Source organism: Tiliqua scincoides, chromosome 9 (genome assembly GCF_035046505.1).
Source record: "Tiliqua scincoides isolate rTilSci1 chromosome 9, rTilSci1.hap2, whole genome shotgun sequence".
Taxonomy (NCBI): Eukaryota; Metazoa; Chordata; class Lepidosauria; order Squamata; family Scincidae; genus Tiliqua; species Tiliqua scincoides.
In genome coordinates, this window is record NC_089829.1 from 48423451 (window position 1) to 48438648 (window position 15198).

Genomic DNA, 15198 nt, shown 5'->3' on the forward strand with positions numbered 1-15198 from the left:
CTTCAGTTCCTTCTCTTCCCACTTGGAGCAGAACAGGAAATGCGGAGGAGAGCGTTGCCAACCTTCTTCTCCCCACTTCAATCCCCTTCTTTTTCAAATCTCAGGGGGAGGGGAGAAGCAGTAGCGAGAAGGTGAGTGGTGGAACATCCCCGCCAGCAAGCTCGTCCCCTGAAGTGACCACCTCAACTGGCCTCCCAGATGAGCCAGCCCTGGAAATACCAAGCGGAATAAATCCTCTGGACAGCTGTTCAATAAGCATCGGACCTGCAAACACACAGGGCATACCGATCCCTTGCAAATACAGCTATGCTACATGTTCCCTAATGCCTTCAAGTGTGGGTAATTTCCACCTTCATGCAGCACCTGCAAAGACTGGCTTGTGGAGGCCGCAGACCTTAATTGGCTCCACATGCATGTAGCATCTTGTAATGCTCTTGGGTGTGGGTTATACGCTTAACCACATCAGTGCACTCTAGGTTAGTAATGCCTTTTTTAAAAACAGGTGGTTAACCACCACAGAATGTTGTTTCCAGATCTCTCTCCCACTGAGCAGGAGATCTACACTACCCCATTTAGAAAAACCTCTGATTCTGCCCCAGCAGTGAGCGGCACTGGTGAGAGTCCAGGAGTGCGCAGAATTATCCACTTCAGAAGGTGGTCCCTCATGAACACACTCGGAAACTATCTGAATGTCTTATTATTCCTTTCCACTCAGGAAACCTCTTTCCGTGAATGATCAGCAGAGAAGAGGATGTCCACGCTGTCCACGCAACTTTCGTCAGCACCTCATTCTACTTCCGCCACAAATCCTGACTAACCTGGTTTAACCTGGTTTCGCTGATAACCATGTTCAGAGAAAGCCTGCAAAGCAAGAACATCTGGGCCAACACACTGATTCCATCAGCATCTCTCCTCCCTCTATGGTTAGACCAGGGTGACCAGATGTCTTAATCACAAAAGAGGACAAGACACCCCGAAATGTAGGACATCCAAGAAAAATGTAGGACATGGCAAAATAAAAGCTGAAAATTGATTTTCAATTTTAACTCGTATATTGAATTTATGCAGCTAATTTAAACACCATATTAATTATTATTAAATTTAAAACTATATTACATATAATTCATTAATTACAAGAAGACTATGCACTGCCTGCAGGTGCCTGCTCACAGGGAAAAGGAGGACATTTAAGTTCTTTTCCAAGACACAAGGCTGAAAAAGAGGACGTGTCCTGGAAAAACAGGACATTGGGTCATCCTGGATTAGACCAGCCAGTGTTCCATGATATCTGAATGTCTGCAGGGAGACATTTGAGTGTGGGCATCTTCGAGCCTCTACAGCAGCTATTTTCAAGTGGTGTGCCACAAATGATCCACAGGTGCGCCACAGAAGTTTGGGGAAGAGTTTGGGAAATCTTTTTCTGCCACTCACTCACTCACTCACTCACTCACTCTCAGCGGTTCTCAAACTTTCAGGGAGCTCAAGAACCGCTGCAAGTGCGTGTGGGGGAGTGGGGAAGGCAGCGGCGCAGTCCCCAGGATCATGTCGCTAAGAGGGCAGCAGCCTCCTGGGGGTGCGGGGAGCCCTGCATGAGCCTCTGCAGGGCTCCCCAACCTTCAGAAAATGAAAGTGGAGCGATTGCACCCCATCTCTGGTTTGTGATTGCAAACCAGAAGTGGAGTGCGTGGGAGGCTGCTGCAGGGACTGGTAAGCGCCGGCCCCTGCGCCTCCCCTTAGAGAAGTGATCCTGGGGATCATGTAGCTGCCTCCCCCCCCGCCCCTGCTCTTTAAGGGGGCAGTGTCCAGGGCTGTCAGGCTGAGGCATCACAACGCCCAGTTTGAGAACCACTGGGCAGGCAGATGGATGAACTAACTAACTAGGGACCCACCATTGAACTTGCCGTTGCTCTTGGGACCCAGTCTGCCCCACCCCCACCCCCACCCCCACCCAATGCGTTTCCCCCTACATCTTTTGTCTTCCCAACAACCCTGTGAGACCTGAGCAGGGTCAGTCTTAGGAACTGTGGGGTAAATTAGCAAGAAAAGGCTGTGCAGGATTGTACCAAGAACTCATTTTTGATAAGGCAATACCACTAGCCGCCCTGGGTCCCTTTAGGGAGAAGGGCGGGATACAAATAAAGTTTATTATTATTATTATTATTATTATTATTATTATTATTGGACTGGATTAACACTCTCTTGCACAGGCTTTGAAAGACTGTCATGACTCCCCCCCCCCATCCATGAGGCTTTGCAACCCCACTGGGGTCCTCACCCACAGGTTGAAGAACACTGGTCTATAGGATTGCAGTATTAATTGCACTAAGCAGTGGTTCTCAAACTCTTTAGAAACCCTAGAAGCTGCTGCCTGATTTATAAATACCAAGGAGTGTGGCTATAATGATTTGCAGTAGTTCTTCCCCCCCCCCCATAGCAACTTGTTTTACCCTTAGTGCACATAGCCTAATCTGCCCTGTCAGTTTCACAAACCATCAAAACTGGGTCACAATCCACTGGTGGGTCCCAGACCCAGAGTTTGGAAACCTCTACACCAGCCATTTTTCACTCACTAGTGTGCCGTGAATGGTTTGCAAGTGTGCCGTGGGAATTTGGGGATGAGTCATTTATTAGTAGGGCCATTGAGGAATGTGAGCCCCCTCACCAACAGCAGGGTGTGCCTTGCCATTTGTCCAAAAACTGATGGTGTGCCTTGACAATTTTAGTACCTTGTCAGTGTGCTGAGAGACAAAAAAGGTTGAAAATCACTGCTCTACACAAATGCACTAATTACATCCCTCCTGTTACTGGGTCCACTTGTAGGACACATGTAGCATGTGCAGTGGCCAGCTTGGGTGAATGGCATGAGAGGAGGAGGGATGTGAAGTTAAAGGTGCAATAACAGATCACTTTGTTCTGCGGATAAGTATGCAATGAAGGGGAATCAAAAATGAAACGTCGGGCAAAATACAACTCGACGTTCAGCACAACTAAATGGTTTCTAGGTAGAAAGGAGACCGGTGGGAGACCAAGGAGAAGAGATCTATTTTTTAAGACCAGTGGGATGGGAGGCCCATCAGCCCCATTCCAAATGCCATGGGCCTGGCCAGTCATGCTCTCCTGTCATGTGCCCAGAACCAAGCTCTCACACAAGCAAACGCATGGAAGAACATACGGGGAAACACCCTCTTCTTCCTCCAGTCCGTAGGAAATGCTCGCCTACGTGACTAGGAGCAAAGCCCCAGCTGAACATTATCATGTGCAACGGGGAGCTTCTTATTGCCCTGGAGGAGGCAGGTGGGGCTCCCACTATCAGCGGCACAATCGAGGAACTGGACGTGCGCGTTTGGGTGCCTGCCGAGTGGGGCCGCTGCGAGTCGCGGGACAAGCACAGAGGAGACAGGCAGAGCCCGACCTGAGCACTCCCTGAACTTCTGCACGCGGCCTTACAGCCAGCCGGGCTCAGCCGCTTGCGCCGTGGACAGACTTTGCCCGGGGAGGGGGGGCGCGCACCACCTGCCCGCCAGTGCCGCGCCTCAGGGACAGCGGGCGCGGGCGCGCGGAAACGGATGCACGCGGCTCGCCGAGAGCGAGAAGCCCCTCCCCTCTCGTGACACGCGGGCTGGACCGCGGCCGGCAGGCGGCTCTTTGCGAGGCCCGCCGGCGGACTGCTTGCTCCGGGCGCCGGGCTGGCGGGAGGGCCTCCAGCTCCGCCCGGCCGCGCTGCCCACGTTCTCGCCGCCAGCAGGGGCGCGGAGGGCGCGGCTTCTCCGGGCGGTGCGCAGAGGCCGCCCCTCCCGCTGCCGCGCGGGCTGCACAGGTGGCGCGTGACCTGCGGGCGCGCCGTGTGCAGGCGGGGCGGCGCTCCGCGGGAATAAAGAGCGGGCGGGCGGCGCGCTCCGGACTCCCGCGGAGGCAGCAGCGGCAGCAGCAGGAGCAGCAGCCAGCCCGGCCGACCCGACCCGCGAAGTTCCCGAGCAGAAGCAGCAGCGGCGGCGGAGGCGGAGATGGACGCCCAGGACTGTCCCTGCTCCAGCGGTGAGCGCCCCTTCCCGGCTCGGGCTCCCCTCCCCTCCCGCCCCGTCCCAGCGGGCGCGGGTGCCGCGCGGCGGAGCGGCTGCGCGGCCTGACCAGGGCTTCTCCCCGCAGGAGGCGCCTGCACGTGCGGCAGCAACTGCCAGTGCAAGAACTGCAAGTGCAAGTCCTGCCGCAAGAGTGAGTAGCGGCGCCTGCTGGCGCGGGGGCGGACCCGGGCGCGCTCCCCGCCGGGGCCGTCGGGGGCTCCGGCGGCGGGCCCCGTGCGCGGCCGAGGGGCCTGCGCGGCTCCTCCCGCCAGGCCCGGCTCGGCTCGCGAGGCTGCTCTCTCCCCGCAGGCTGCTGCTCGTGCTGCCCGGCGGGCTGCGCCAAGTGCGCGCAGGGCTGCGTCTGCAAAGGGCCGCCCGCCTCCAAGTGCAGCTGCTGCAAGTGAAGGCCGCCGCCGCCGCCCCAGCGCCCACCCTGCGAGCGAGCGAGCGAGCAAGTCCGCCGGCTGAGAATAAAGCTGTCTTGAAGCCACTCGCCGCCTCCGCCTCCTTCTTCCCGCCCGCCCGCCGCGCTCGGGTCGGGGCCGCCGAAGGGCGCCGCTTGGGAAGGGGCTGACAGCAGCCCCGCAGGCCCTGGGCCAGGAAGCCGCGCAAGGGCCTCCAGGAGCCGCCTGGCCTCTGTCGCCAGGAGCGCTGGAGCCCTCCACTCAGCGCCTGCGCCGGTGCAGGGCTCCCTGGTTCCTCCTCCTGCGCAGCTGGGAGTGTAGCCGAGGTTCTGGTTCTGTTCTTGGCCCCTCGGAACGTGCTTCCACCCAGCAGGAGCCAGGCAGGCACTCAGCAGCGGCAGGTTTCCCTTCAAGCACCTATCTAAAGCCTCCCAGGGCTGACCACTCAGAAAGCAGCTCCCAGCCTTAGAGTGCCCCACTGCAGCTGTTCTTCCCTCCGCTGCTCTCTGGGTTCTGGGGTAGCCACAGGGCACTAGTGGGCTCTCTTCCTTTACAGAGTCTGCTACTCTTTATTCCAAACCTGCTGTAGCCCTTTAAAAACATTCCAGTCGATGACCGCTGGCGAGACCTGTCTGGCCCTGGTACTTTGGGAACAGAGAGATCTTACTTGACTCCTAGATTTTTTTCCTTTACTGTGAATTACAAAACAACTATGGTTTTATTATTGGCTCCTCAAATAACAATGCTGGTGACTACTGAAAGAAGGGAAGGCAGGAGACTAGCAGTGCCTCCCACAGAATCAGGGTATGTTCCGGTTGGGAAAGTTGCACACTTAAGTGCCACATGTTGAAATCCTTGCAAAATGGTGTGTTTAGATGAGATTAGCACGGGGTAAAGCCAAAAAGATAAATGGCAATGAAATAAGCAGCAGTCATGCAGGAATCCCCATCAAACTTGGCCCTCTCCCCACTTTCCTGCTTGTCTTGCTAGCAATTAAAGGTGGCTGAATCAAGGACTGCAGCACAGCTCTGCTCTTCTGCTGGTGGGATGGGAGCAGCTGTGCCCCATGTTGCTGGAGGAAGGTGGCCTCTAAAAAGAAAAGGCAGGTGAACCATGACACTCTCCTCTCCTCCATTCTTTTCTTGCTTCTTTTTTGATTTCAGGAAGGAAGAGCAGCTGGGGTGATGCCAGGTGGGGGAACCTGCACAGTGAAGTGGGAAGAGCATGATTTTTCCAGAATCATGAGAGTTAGAGCATGATTATTCCAGTACATTCTTCCTCAAAGTGGAAATATAAAGGCCTCTGACTTGCAACATTCACCCATCCACCTGTTTATGGGGAGAGGCCTCAGCAATAGTTCTAAAATTACAAGGGGTTCAGCCCCTTTCCCCTTCATGGTAGCCCTTTACTGTAACTGCCCCTAGAATAGGGAAAGTTGGGGCAACTTCTCTCGAGCCTTTTTGGGGCCCAACTCAGTGCACCTTACCACCTCCTATGCTGCTGCTGTGATCACAGCAGTGGTGATGAAGATGTTTGGGGATGCTGTGATGCTGTTTGGATTAGGGTGATGGGAGTAGCACCAGACACGCTTCCTCCCTTTCCTGCCGCCTTCCTCCACCAGCTGGTGTTGGTGGCTACTCAAGATCAGGCCAGGTAAGAGGATGCTGCAAATGAAAAACATCTCTTCTGCTCTCATCCTCCTCCCAGGCCTGGCAGTTTTGAACAAGTAGCCTGGGCATGGAGGGAGGAAGGATGCAGTGGCAAGAGGGGGTGAGGGGCATTCACCCACTTTAAAAGGGAATGTGTGGGAAATGGAAATGCCCCCCTGGGGCCAGGCTGGACCTAGCTGTATTTAAAAAAAATGCACCCTGAGGCCCCCCCATCCCCTTAGGGATGGGTCTGCCTTTAACAATTTGTTTTTGTAACATTCCAGGAGCCTGACTGGGCAAACTCAGGTGTCAGGCCTTGTGGACTAAGCCCCTTCCTTATGCCCTCCCCAATTTAAGCACTACTTATGGGGCTTCTGATCTGGTTTTAAATCAACTTGCCTGTTCGGTGTCAGGGCTGTCGTTCCTTTTCTAGGTCACAGAATACCCACCTAAGCTTGTAACCCCCTTTTCCAGCTTGTTCCCAAAGACGCCAGCCAAGTATGGTTTCCTGGTAAGGTTCCCCTTAATGCAAGCAAGTTTCTTTATGAAGCTATCAGAGCAGCAAAAACAACTTATTTATTTATTGACAGTTTTTATCCCACCTTTCTCCCCAAAGGGACTGAAATGTGTCTTTGAAAACATTTTAACCCTGCCTTTACACCCCGACCTAACAGGTGCACCAGTAAGGGGGCATTGTGGCTTAAGATAAGCACAGAGACAAAAAGAATTAGAAATTGTAATTATAAGCCACGTTGGGCATCAGCTCCAGCAGAGGAAAGGCAGGGCAAAAATCTGTGAGTGAGTGAATGAGTGAGAGATAGATAAGCCACTTGGAGCCACTGCCTGTAATTTTGAGATTACAGAAGGTGCCAGAGAAGCAGAGAGAAGTCAATGCCATCCCTATCTTCAAAAACGGGGAAAGGAAGATATGGAAAACTACAGATCGATCAGCCAGATGTCAACATCTGGAGAGAGCCTAGATAACAGATTATCTGTAAGCATTTAGAAAATAAAGTGGTGATTTCAAAGAGTTACCATGGGTTTATCAAGACAAGGTGTGCCAGACTAATTTCATCTCCTCTGATAGAGTGACAAGTCTGGTAGACTATGGGAATGTGCTGGCCATTATCTAATTTCAGCAAAGCATTTGGCAAAGTCTTCCATGATAACGTTGTGGATCAAATGGTGAAGTGTGGGCTAGATGGCACCACTCTGAGGTGGATTCAAAACTGGTTGAAGGACCATGCCCAAAGGAGTGCAATTAAATGCTCCATATCAACCTGGAGGGCAGTATCAAGTGGGCCCTGTGCTGCTCAGAATTTTTATAAATGACCTGGATGAGGGGGCAGAGGGGATGGTTATCAAATTTTCTGATGACAAATAGCTGGGGGCAGGAGGGGGATGGTTAACACCCTAGAAGACCAAAACAGGACAGGCTTGATCATTGGGCCCATACCAGCAAAATGAAGCTCAACAAAGGCAAATGTAAAGTCCTGCACATGGGTATAAAAAATCAGGGGCATAAGTACAGGATGTGGTCAGCCCTACATGTGAAAAAGATTTGGGTCTTCATGAACCACAAGCTGAATAAGAGCCAACAGTGTGATATAGGTGCAAAAAAAAAGTGAATGCAATGCTGAGCTGAATTAGCAGAGACATAGATTCAGGTCACAAAAAGCTGAAACTACAGGGAAGGAGGTTTAGTCTACGCAGGAAGAAATCTCTGAAATGTAAGATCTGGCCAGCACTGAAGCAGTTGGCCTTGTGCAACTGTGAGCTCTCCCTCATTGGAGGTTTTCAAGCAGAAGTTGGATGGCCAGCACAGAGGGCAGTTGCCAGCTCTGAAGGGGGGGCTGAGAAAGGCCAACTCTTAATGTTCTGTGGTTCTATGCAGTCAATGGAATAGCTCAAAGGTGCTTGCAGAAAAACAATGATTCAATACAAAGGCAGTAAAGGTGAAATAAATGATAAACCTGTAACAGCAATCCAGATCAGTACAAGAGCTGCCGACAACCTCACAATCAAGAGCCGACACAACAAAAACCTAACTTAATAAACAGTTTGAACACCTTTCCCTTCAGAACACCAGCAAAAGTCCCAATTTCAATCAGGAGGGCATTCCACAGGGTAGGTGCCACAACAGAGAAGATCCTGTTGTGAGTCTGCCAACCATATTTCCAGTGGTGATATCATTTGCAGCAGAGCTTCCCTGGGCCAGCAAATCCATAGAGGGAGAGACAGTTCTGCAAGTATTTAGGCCCCAAATGGTTACGGGCTTTATAGCTCATCACCAGCACTTTGGATTGTGCCCAGAAGCAGCATACAGCTATGAGGATGGTCCCATGGGATTGTTACACAGTCAGTAGCCTGGCAACTGAATTCTGTACCAACTGGAGTTTCCCAACAGTCTTCATGGGTAGCCCAATCTCGATATCATTGGTGTGGAGGTCACAGAACCGGATCTGTCTGATCCAAGAAAGGGCACAGCAGACCCGCTAGCCCAATCTTGAGCTGCTCGGCGCCCAGAGCAGCAGTGCCAGAATGAGTGACCACTGCATTGTAAGTGTGCTGCCAGCCTCTCCTTGGGGGAAGGGAACATTCCCCTGGGTAAGGATGCAGGCCCCACAATGGGGCTACTCACGTCTGGGCTGGTTATTTTGCCGGCACAGTGTTGAGAGCCCCCTCTCAGGCCCAGAGGTGGTAGGAGGAGGGTCAGTGGAGGCAAATGGGTGGTGCCTGGCTAGTCTGCTGCCTGAGGCACTGCCTCAGTTGGCCTCGTCTCTAGGAGTTTTTGGCGTTTAAAATATCATGGTTTCATGGTGATAAAAAATATCCTGGAACTATAGGTACCAATCTTAACAGGGAATGGCGGAAGCACCAGCTTCTCTTCTGTGATGGTTTCCTGGCATTGCATGGTTCCACTGCATGACCTTGGGAAGGGATGAGATTTCCAGTCCCAGCATTTTCTACCCAGCCAGCATCAGCATGACCCTCAAGTTAAGAAATGAAGGAACTAATCCCAGAACATCCTGTGTTTTCTTGAGCAGTTTGTGCCACAAACTACACTGAAGCATCGCATTAAAACAGGCTTTTTGTTTTTATACATTCAGTCAAGCAGAGGTCATGGCTCTGGATAAACAGGCACTGCTGCCACTGACAAACACTTCCTGGCTTCTGCTGGAGAACAGCAAGGTCCTGGAAAGAGTGTGGAAGTTGGCTGTCCAGTCAGTGGCAATGTCCAGTTCATGATATGACATCTTGTTCTTTCCTGAAAATGTTGCTGCAATTGTGGCCAGCAATAAACTCCAAGAAGAGTGATTCAGCCTGGCTGACTCCACAACCAACGTATCTGGCTCGTTGTGGACTTTCCCTTTCTGAATGGTTTTCTAAAAGGTAGGCCCACCCACTACTTTTGCAAACAGGAGTTTGTGCAAACACAGGAGAGAAGCAATGAGGAAGGGGAGGGGGCTTAGCCCTGCAAATCTCCCTCCCTCCCTTTTAGACAGAGAGAGAGAGAGAGAGAGAGAGAGTTTTTCTCCCAATTAGGCTGGTTTCTGATTAGAGAGGCCACTTGGAGGGGAAAAAAACTGCTGAGTCAATTAGATTGATCTCTACCAAATGAAACAAGTTGGCAATCAGTCCAGGACAAGTTGTTAACAGACTTTCTTCATAAGAACAGCCCCACTGGATCAGGCCATAGGCCCATCTAGTCCAGCTTCCTGTATCTCACAGCGGCCCACCAAATGCCCCAGGGAGCACCCCAGATAACAAGAGACCTCATCCTGGTGCTCTCCCCTACATCTGGCATTCTGACTTAACCCATTCCTAAAATCAGGAGGTTGCGCATACACATCATGGCTTGTACCCCATAATGGATTTTTCCTCCAGAAACTCGTCCAATCCCCTTTTAAAGGCGTCTAGGCTAGACGCCAGCACCATAGTACTCATTTATGGTACTTCACGCAACATAGTACTCATTTATGGAAGTCACTGTGGTGATGGCTACTAGTCTCTGTGGGTGGACAAGGTGAGGGGGAGGAGGAGAGGTGTGTCAGTACTGGCTTCCTGAACCTCTCCAACCCCACAGATCTTGGTGATATCCGGGAGAATTTGAGCCTCCACTTCTGTAAGAGAAAAGCTGGAGCAGGGAGAGGCAAACAGGCCCACCCTCTGCTGTTCACTGTTCGTCTAGACCAACGGTCCCCAAGTGCTTGTCCGCGGCCCACGCCCACCAGTGGGTCCCGACCCAGCTTCTGGGGCTTGGCAAAAGTGACAGGGCGGACGAGGTTCTGTGCTTGGGACAGGCCTGGCCAGCGCTGGATGCGCTTTGCGCAGCTAGGCCTGGGTGCGGAAGGGCGGGCAGCCTGCTGCAGACACGGACGCGCGGGGGGCCCTCTCCCCCACGCGGGCTTCCGAGGAAGCCCGGCAGGCGCGCTCGCGGGCTGCGCTCTCCGCCCGAGCCGCGCCTTCCCCAGCAGGCTCCGGCCGCGGTTTGCGCACGCAGCGCCTGCGGGGGGAGCGGCAGGAGCGCACGGCACGGGGCTTTGCACCCGGCGAGGAGCCCCTGCCGGCGGGCGGGCCGGCGGGAGGCGCGTGCTCTGCTCGAAGGGGGCGGCGGGCCGGGCGCAGTCCCTGCTGGGCGCACCGCGCGGGTGCTGAGGCTGACCGCCAGCTCGCCGGGCTCTGCAGCGCTCCGGGTGCCCCGACCAGCCTCCGCGCGCTGGGCCGCGCTCCGCTCCTGCACGCCTCCCGAACTCGGCGCGCAGCGCCTCCCCCTCCGCGCGGGCGCCGGGTCGCGGCCGCCTTCCCTCTCCTGCCGCGCGACAAGCGACCCTGCTCAGGACGCGGCCGGCTGCGGGGCGGGCCTGCAAGCGGAGGCGGCTCGGGCGGGAGTGGCCGCCTGAGCGGCTCGACGTGCGCGCCGACGAGCGCTCCGCAGCCAGGCCCCTGTGCGCGCCGCGCCGCGCCGCTCAGCCCTCCTCTGCACGCGGCGCCGGCCCGGCCCGGCCCTGCGCGCGTCCCGCTGCCCGCCCGGGGAGATAAAGAGCCGGCGGAGGGGCCCCGCCAGCACTGCCCGGCTGCAGCAGCCGGACGAGCCCCGCAGCGCCAGCCCAGCCCAGCCCGACCATGGAGCGCCCGGGCTGCGCCTGCTCCGCCGGTAAGAGGGGATGCCAGTATGCCCAGCTCCCAGTGTGGAAATATCCCAAGACGCCCAGCTCAGCCCTCAGGCTCTCCTCTGACCAGAAGGCAGCATCTACAATCCCTCTTAGAGAACGGGCTTGCTGCGGGACGGGTTCAGGAGGGCGAACAGAAAGTCATGCGTAAGAGCCATAAACAAATAAAAGGGGTGCGTAGAGGACCAGATCCTTTGTAACTGTTCGGTCTCTCCACGTGTGTGTGTTTGCGGGAGGCCCGTTTGCAAACGAGAGTAAACGTAAGAAGTCCTCTGATTGGCTCTCCAAAATCCACAGGACCGGGCGCGCGTTCATTCGAGAACAAGCTGCGCGCCGGCTGGCTGGCTGGCTGGCGAGCGCGCGGGGCCCTTCCGAGGGGGCGGGGCCACGTGCCTGTCGGGAGCGCGCCTCCGGAGCGCTCGGCAGGGAGGCCCCCCCCCCGGCGGCTGCAGCGGGCAGCGAGAGGCTGCTCGGCGGCTCCGGCGCCGCGTCCTCCGCGGCGGGGCCGGACTGGGCGGCCGGGCTGCGCCTGTCCCGAGGGCGGAGCGCTCGCGGCCTCAGCAGGGCCCCTCCGGCCGGGCCGCGCGCCTCCTGTCCCGGCCCGTCCTTCCCGGCTGCTGCTCCTGCTGCCCCTCAGGGGCCTGCCCGGCTCCGGCGCGTCCGGCTGCGCTGTCGGACTGAAGGTCTTGAGCTGCCGCGGCTGCGTCTTCCTCTCGGCTCCTCGAGGAGCTTCCCTGGCGGCACTTCCTGGTCCCTGCAGCTCCCGAAGGCCTCCGAAGGGAGCGGGAGGCTGCCCGACGACTCCGGGCCCCGTCCTGGGAACTTGCAGGGCCTGCTCCGGCTGGCGGCGTGGGGAGCACAGCCACCTGTTCCTGCCCGAAGGGACCGCTGCAATGACTGGCTGAAGAGAAGGTGCCTTAGTAGTGGGGGAGCCCAAATCAAGCTCGTGGGGGCCAATGGAAAGGGAGGGGCTGACCTAAGACCGCAGGATCCTTCCCTGGACCGCGGAAGTAAGGGGGGGGGGAAAGAAGTGCTTCTGAAGCTCTGGAGTGATGGTCCCCAACCTTTAGGAGATCACAGTCTACTGAGGCAAAAATGGGAATTGTCCACAGTGCCAGCCCAATGCAACCCCCTACCCCACCCCCATACACAAAAATACATTTGGGAGTCCTTGGGGGAGCGCTCAGTGCTGTGCTGGAAGTCCCAGCTGCAGCTGTGGGCAGCCCATTCTCCACCCTCTCTGGTGGTCTGTGGGGAAGCACTTGGAATGGGAACCACTGCTAGAACCTGCTGGTCTCTTCAGCACTTCCTCCAGGCCCCCCACTTTCTTTTTCAATAGATGATAGGCACAAGCAAGCATTAACAGCCCTGCTGAATCAGACCCCTCTAGGCCAGTATCCTGCCTCCTCAGTGGCCCACAGCAACCTCTGGGGAGCCCACAGGTTGAGAGTGGGAGGGAGGCATATCTCTTTCCCACTGTAACTGGTATGCAGAGGCAGAAAGCACTAGATGTGGAGGTCGTGCGCAGCCATTTATAGGTCTGTTATTCATGAATTTGTCTAATCTCTCTGGAAAGGCACTCCCTCCTGAATCTTCTGCCCAAGGCAACTGCCTGCAGTGGGTCACCTGCAGGAGCACTGCTCCCTTAAGGCTGCAATCCTAGCCACACTTCCCTGGAAGTAAGCCCCATTGGGCACAATGGGACTTACTTCTGAGTAGATATGCATAGGATTGGGATCCTGCAAAGATAAGCTGCAGCATTTTCTGAAAGAACAGTTGGAAGCAAGTCTTGTCCTTTATCTAGGAAAGAAGTTTAAAGGCTGCCTATTTTAAACTGATTAACTACAAAGGCTTGGAAATGAAGCCTAATTCAATAGGAGCCGTTTGAGTTTGCTTCATCATGCAGCTTGATTTGATCTGAAAAATTTAGATCCTGCCTTTCCCATGCCAAAGCAAATGCCCATTGAGGTTTGTGAAGTTCTTCTTTCCTGTATGGCTATTGCTTTGGAGAAAAGTCAGAGGTGGAAGAGAAATGGTTAAAGACACATAAATAATAACTAGACATTTATATATTGCCTTTCTGGTCATCAGATTACTACTCTGACTTTATTTAAGGCTGTTTACATAGGCCCTGTAAAAGAGCCATTGTTCATCCTCGGCGATTTCAATGCTAGAGTTGGTGCTGATAACAGTTCATGGCCCACTTGCTTAGGTCAGTTTGGCACTGGGAGGATGAACGAAAATGGCCAACGCCTGCTAGAGTTTTGCTGTCATCACGGTCTCTGTGTCAGCAACACGTTCTTCAACACAAAGCCCCAACATAGAGTCTCTTGGAGACATCCAAGATCAAAGCACTGGCACCAGCTCGACCTGATCCTCACCAGACGCTCCAGCCTTCCCAGCATCAAGATCACACGCAGTTATCATGGTGCTGCCTGCGACACTGACCACTCCCTGGTGTGCAGCAGAGTGAAACTGCAAACAAAGCGACTGTATCACACGAAAAAGGAAGGAAGACCTCGCATTGATACCAGCAAGACCCGGGATCAGAGAAAAGTGGAGGAATTTGCACAAGCGCTTGAGGAATCTCTTCCAGGCCCAGTCGACGCAAACGCATCCAACAGATGGGAACATTTCAAGAATACCGTTTACAACACCGCCTTGTCCATATTCGGCAAGAAGACCAACAAGGCGGCAGACTGGTTTGAAGCCCACTCTGAGGAGTTGACACCAGTCATTGAGGAAAAGAGGAGAGCTCAAGCAGCATACAAGGCCTGTCCCAGTGAGCGCAACCTGCAGGTCCTCCGAACTGCTCGCAGCAAAGTCCAACAGACTGCCAGGAGATGTGCTAACGACTACTGGCTCCAGCTCTGTTCCGAGATACAGATAGCAGCTGACACGGGCAACATCAAGGGGATGTATGATGGTATCAAGCAGGCCCTAGGTCCAACACAGAAGAAAATTGCCCCTCTGAAGTCTGCCACAGGCGAGGTCATCCAGGATCGGGCGCAGCAGATGGAACGCTGGGTGCAGCACTACTCTGAGCTATATTCCAGAGAAAATGTAGTCACCGAAGAAGCACTGAACAACATTGAGTGCCTGCCTGTGCTGGAAGAGCTTGACAGTGAACCAACCCTAGAAGAACTTCACGTGGCCCTGGACTCCCTTGCCTTTGGCAAGGCACCTGAAAAAGACAGCATCCCTGCTGAAGTCCTAAAATGCTGCAAAGAGATCATCGTCACTGAGCTGCATGAAATCCTCTGTCTCTGCTGGAGAGAAGGTGGAGTACCTCAAGACATGAGGGATGCAAACATCATCACGCTGTACAAGAACAAAGGTGACAGGGGTGACTGCAACAACTACCGCGGCATCTCTCTCCTTAGCGTTGTAGGAAAGCTGTTTGCCCGAGTTGTACTAAAGAGGCTCCAGGTACTTGCAGAGAGCGTCTATCCAGAATCGCAGTGTGGATTCCGAGCCAACAGGTCCACCACTGATATGGTATTCTCCCTTAGACAACTGCAGGAGAAATGCAGGGAACAACGACAGCCACTCTTTATAGCCTTCATAGATCTCACAAAGGCTTTCGACCTGGTCAGCAGAGACGGCCTCTTCAAGATTCTCCCCAAGATTGGATGTCCACCCAGGCTCCTCAGCATCATCAGATCTTTCCACAAGGACATGAAGGGCACTGTTGTCTTCGATGGCTCCACATCAGACCCTTTTGACATCCGAAGCGGAGTGAAGCAGGGCTGTGTTCTTGCACCAACCTTGTTTGGGATTTTCTTCGCTGTCCTGCTGAAGCAGGCCTTTGGAACTGCAACAGAAGGCATCTATCTCCGGACCAGATCAGACGGAAAGCTCTTCAACCTCTCCAGACTGAGAGCAAAATCCAAAGTCCAGCTGAAATGTC

At 54.5% G+C, this 15198-nt stretch overlaps 1 protein-coding gene across 1 annotated transcript; it reads left to right on the forward strand.

Annotated features, from left to right (window-relative positions):
* The first annotated feature begins 3935 nt into the window (after nt 1-3935).
* LOC136660381 (metallothionein-1) lies at nt 3936-4551 on the forward strand. The gene is made up of 3 exons (XM_066637517.1): nt 3936-4035; nt 4147-4212; nt 4371-4551. Exons 1-3 carry the CDS (start codon nt 4005-4007, stop codon nt 4463-4465), a joined length of 192 nt encoding a protein of 63 aa, XP_066493614.1. The 5' UTR covers nt 3936-4004; the 3' UTR covers nt 4466-4551.
* Nucleotides 4552-15198: the final 10647 nt, after the last annotated feature.

Excerpts from the sequence above, each read along its gene's own strand:
- LOC136660381 (XM_066637517.1), top strand. The coding sequence starts at position 4,005 with ATGGACGCCCAGGACTGTCCCTGCTCCAGCG. Across the intron at positions 4,036-4,146 it reads GGACTGTCCCTGCTCCAGCG|GAGGCGCCTGCACGTGCGGC; the intron begins GTGAGCGCCCCT and ends TTCTCCCCGCAG. Across the intron at positions 4,213-4,370 it reads GTGCAAGTCCTGCCGCAAGA|GCTGCTGCTCGTGCTGCCCG; the intron begins GTGAGTAGCGGC and ends CTCTCCCCGCAG.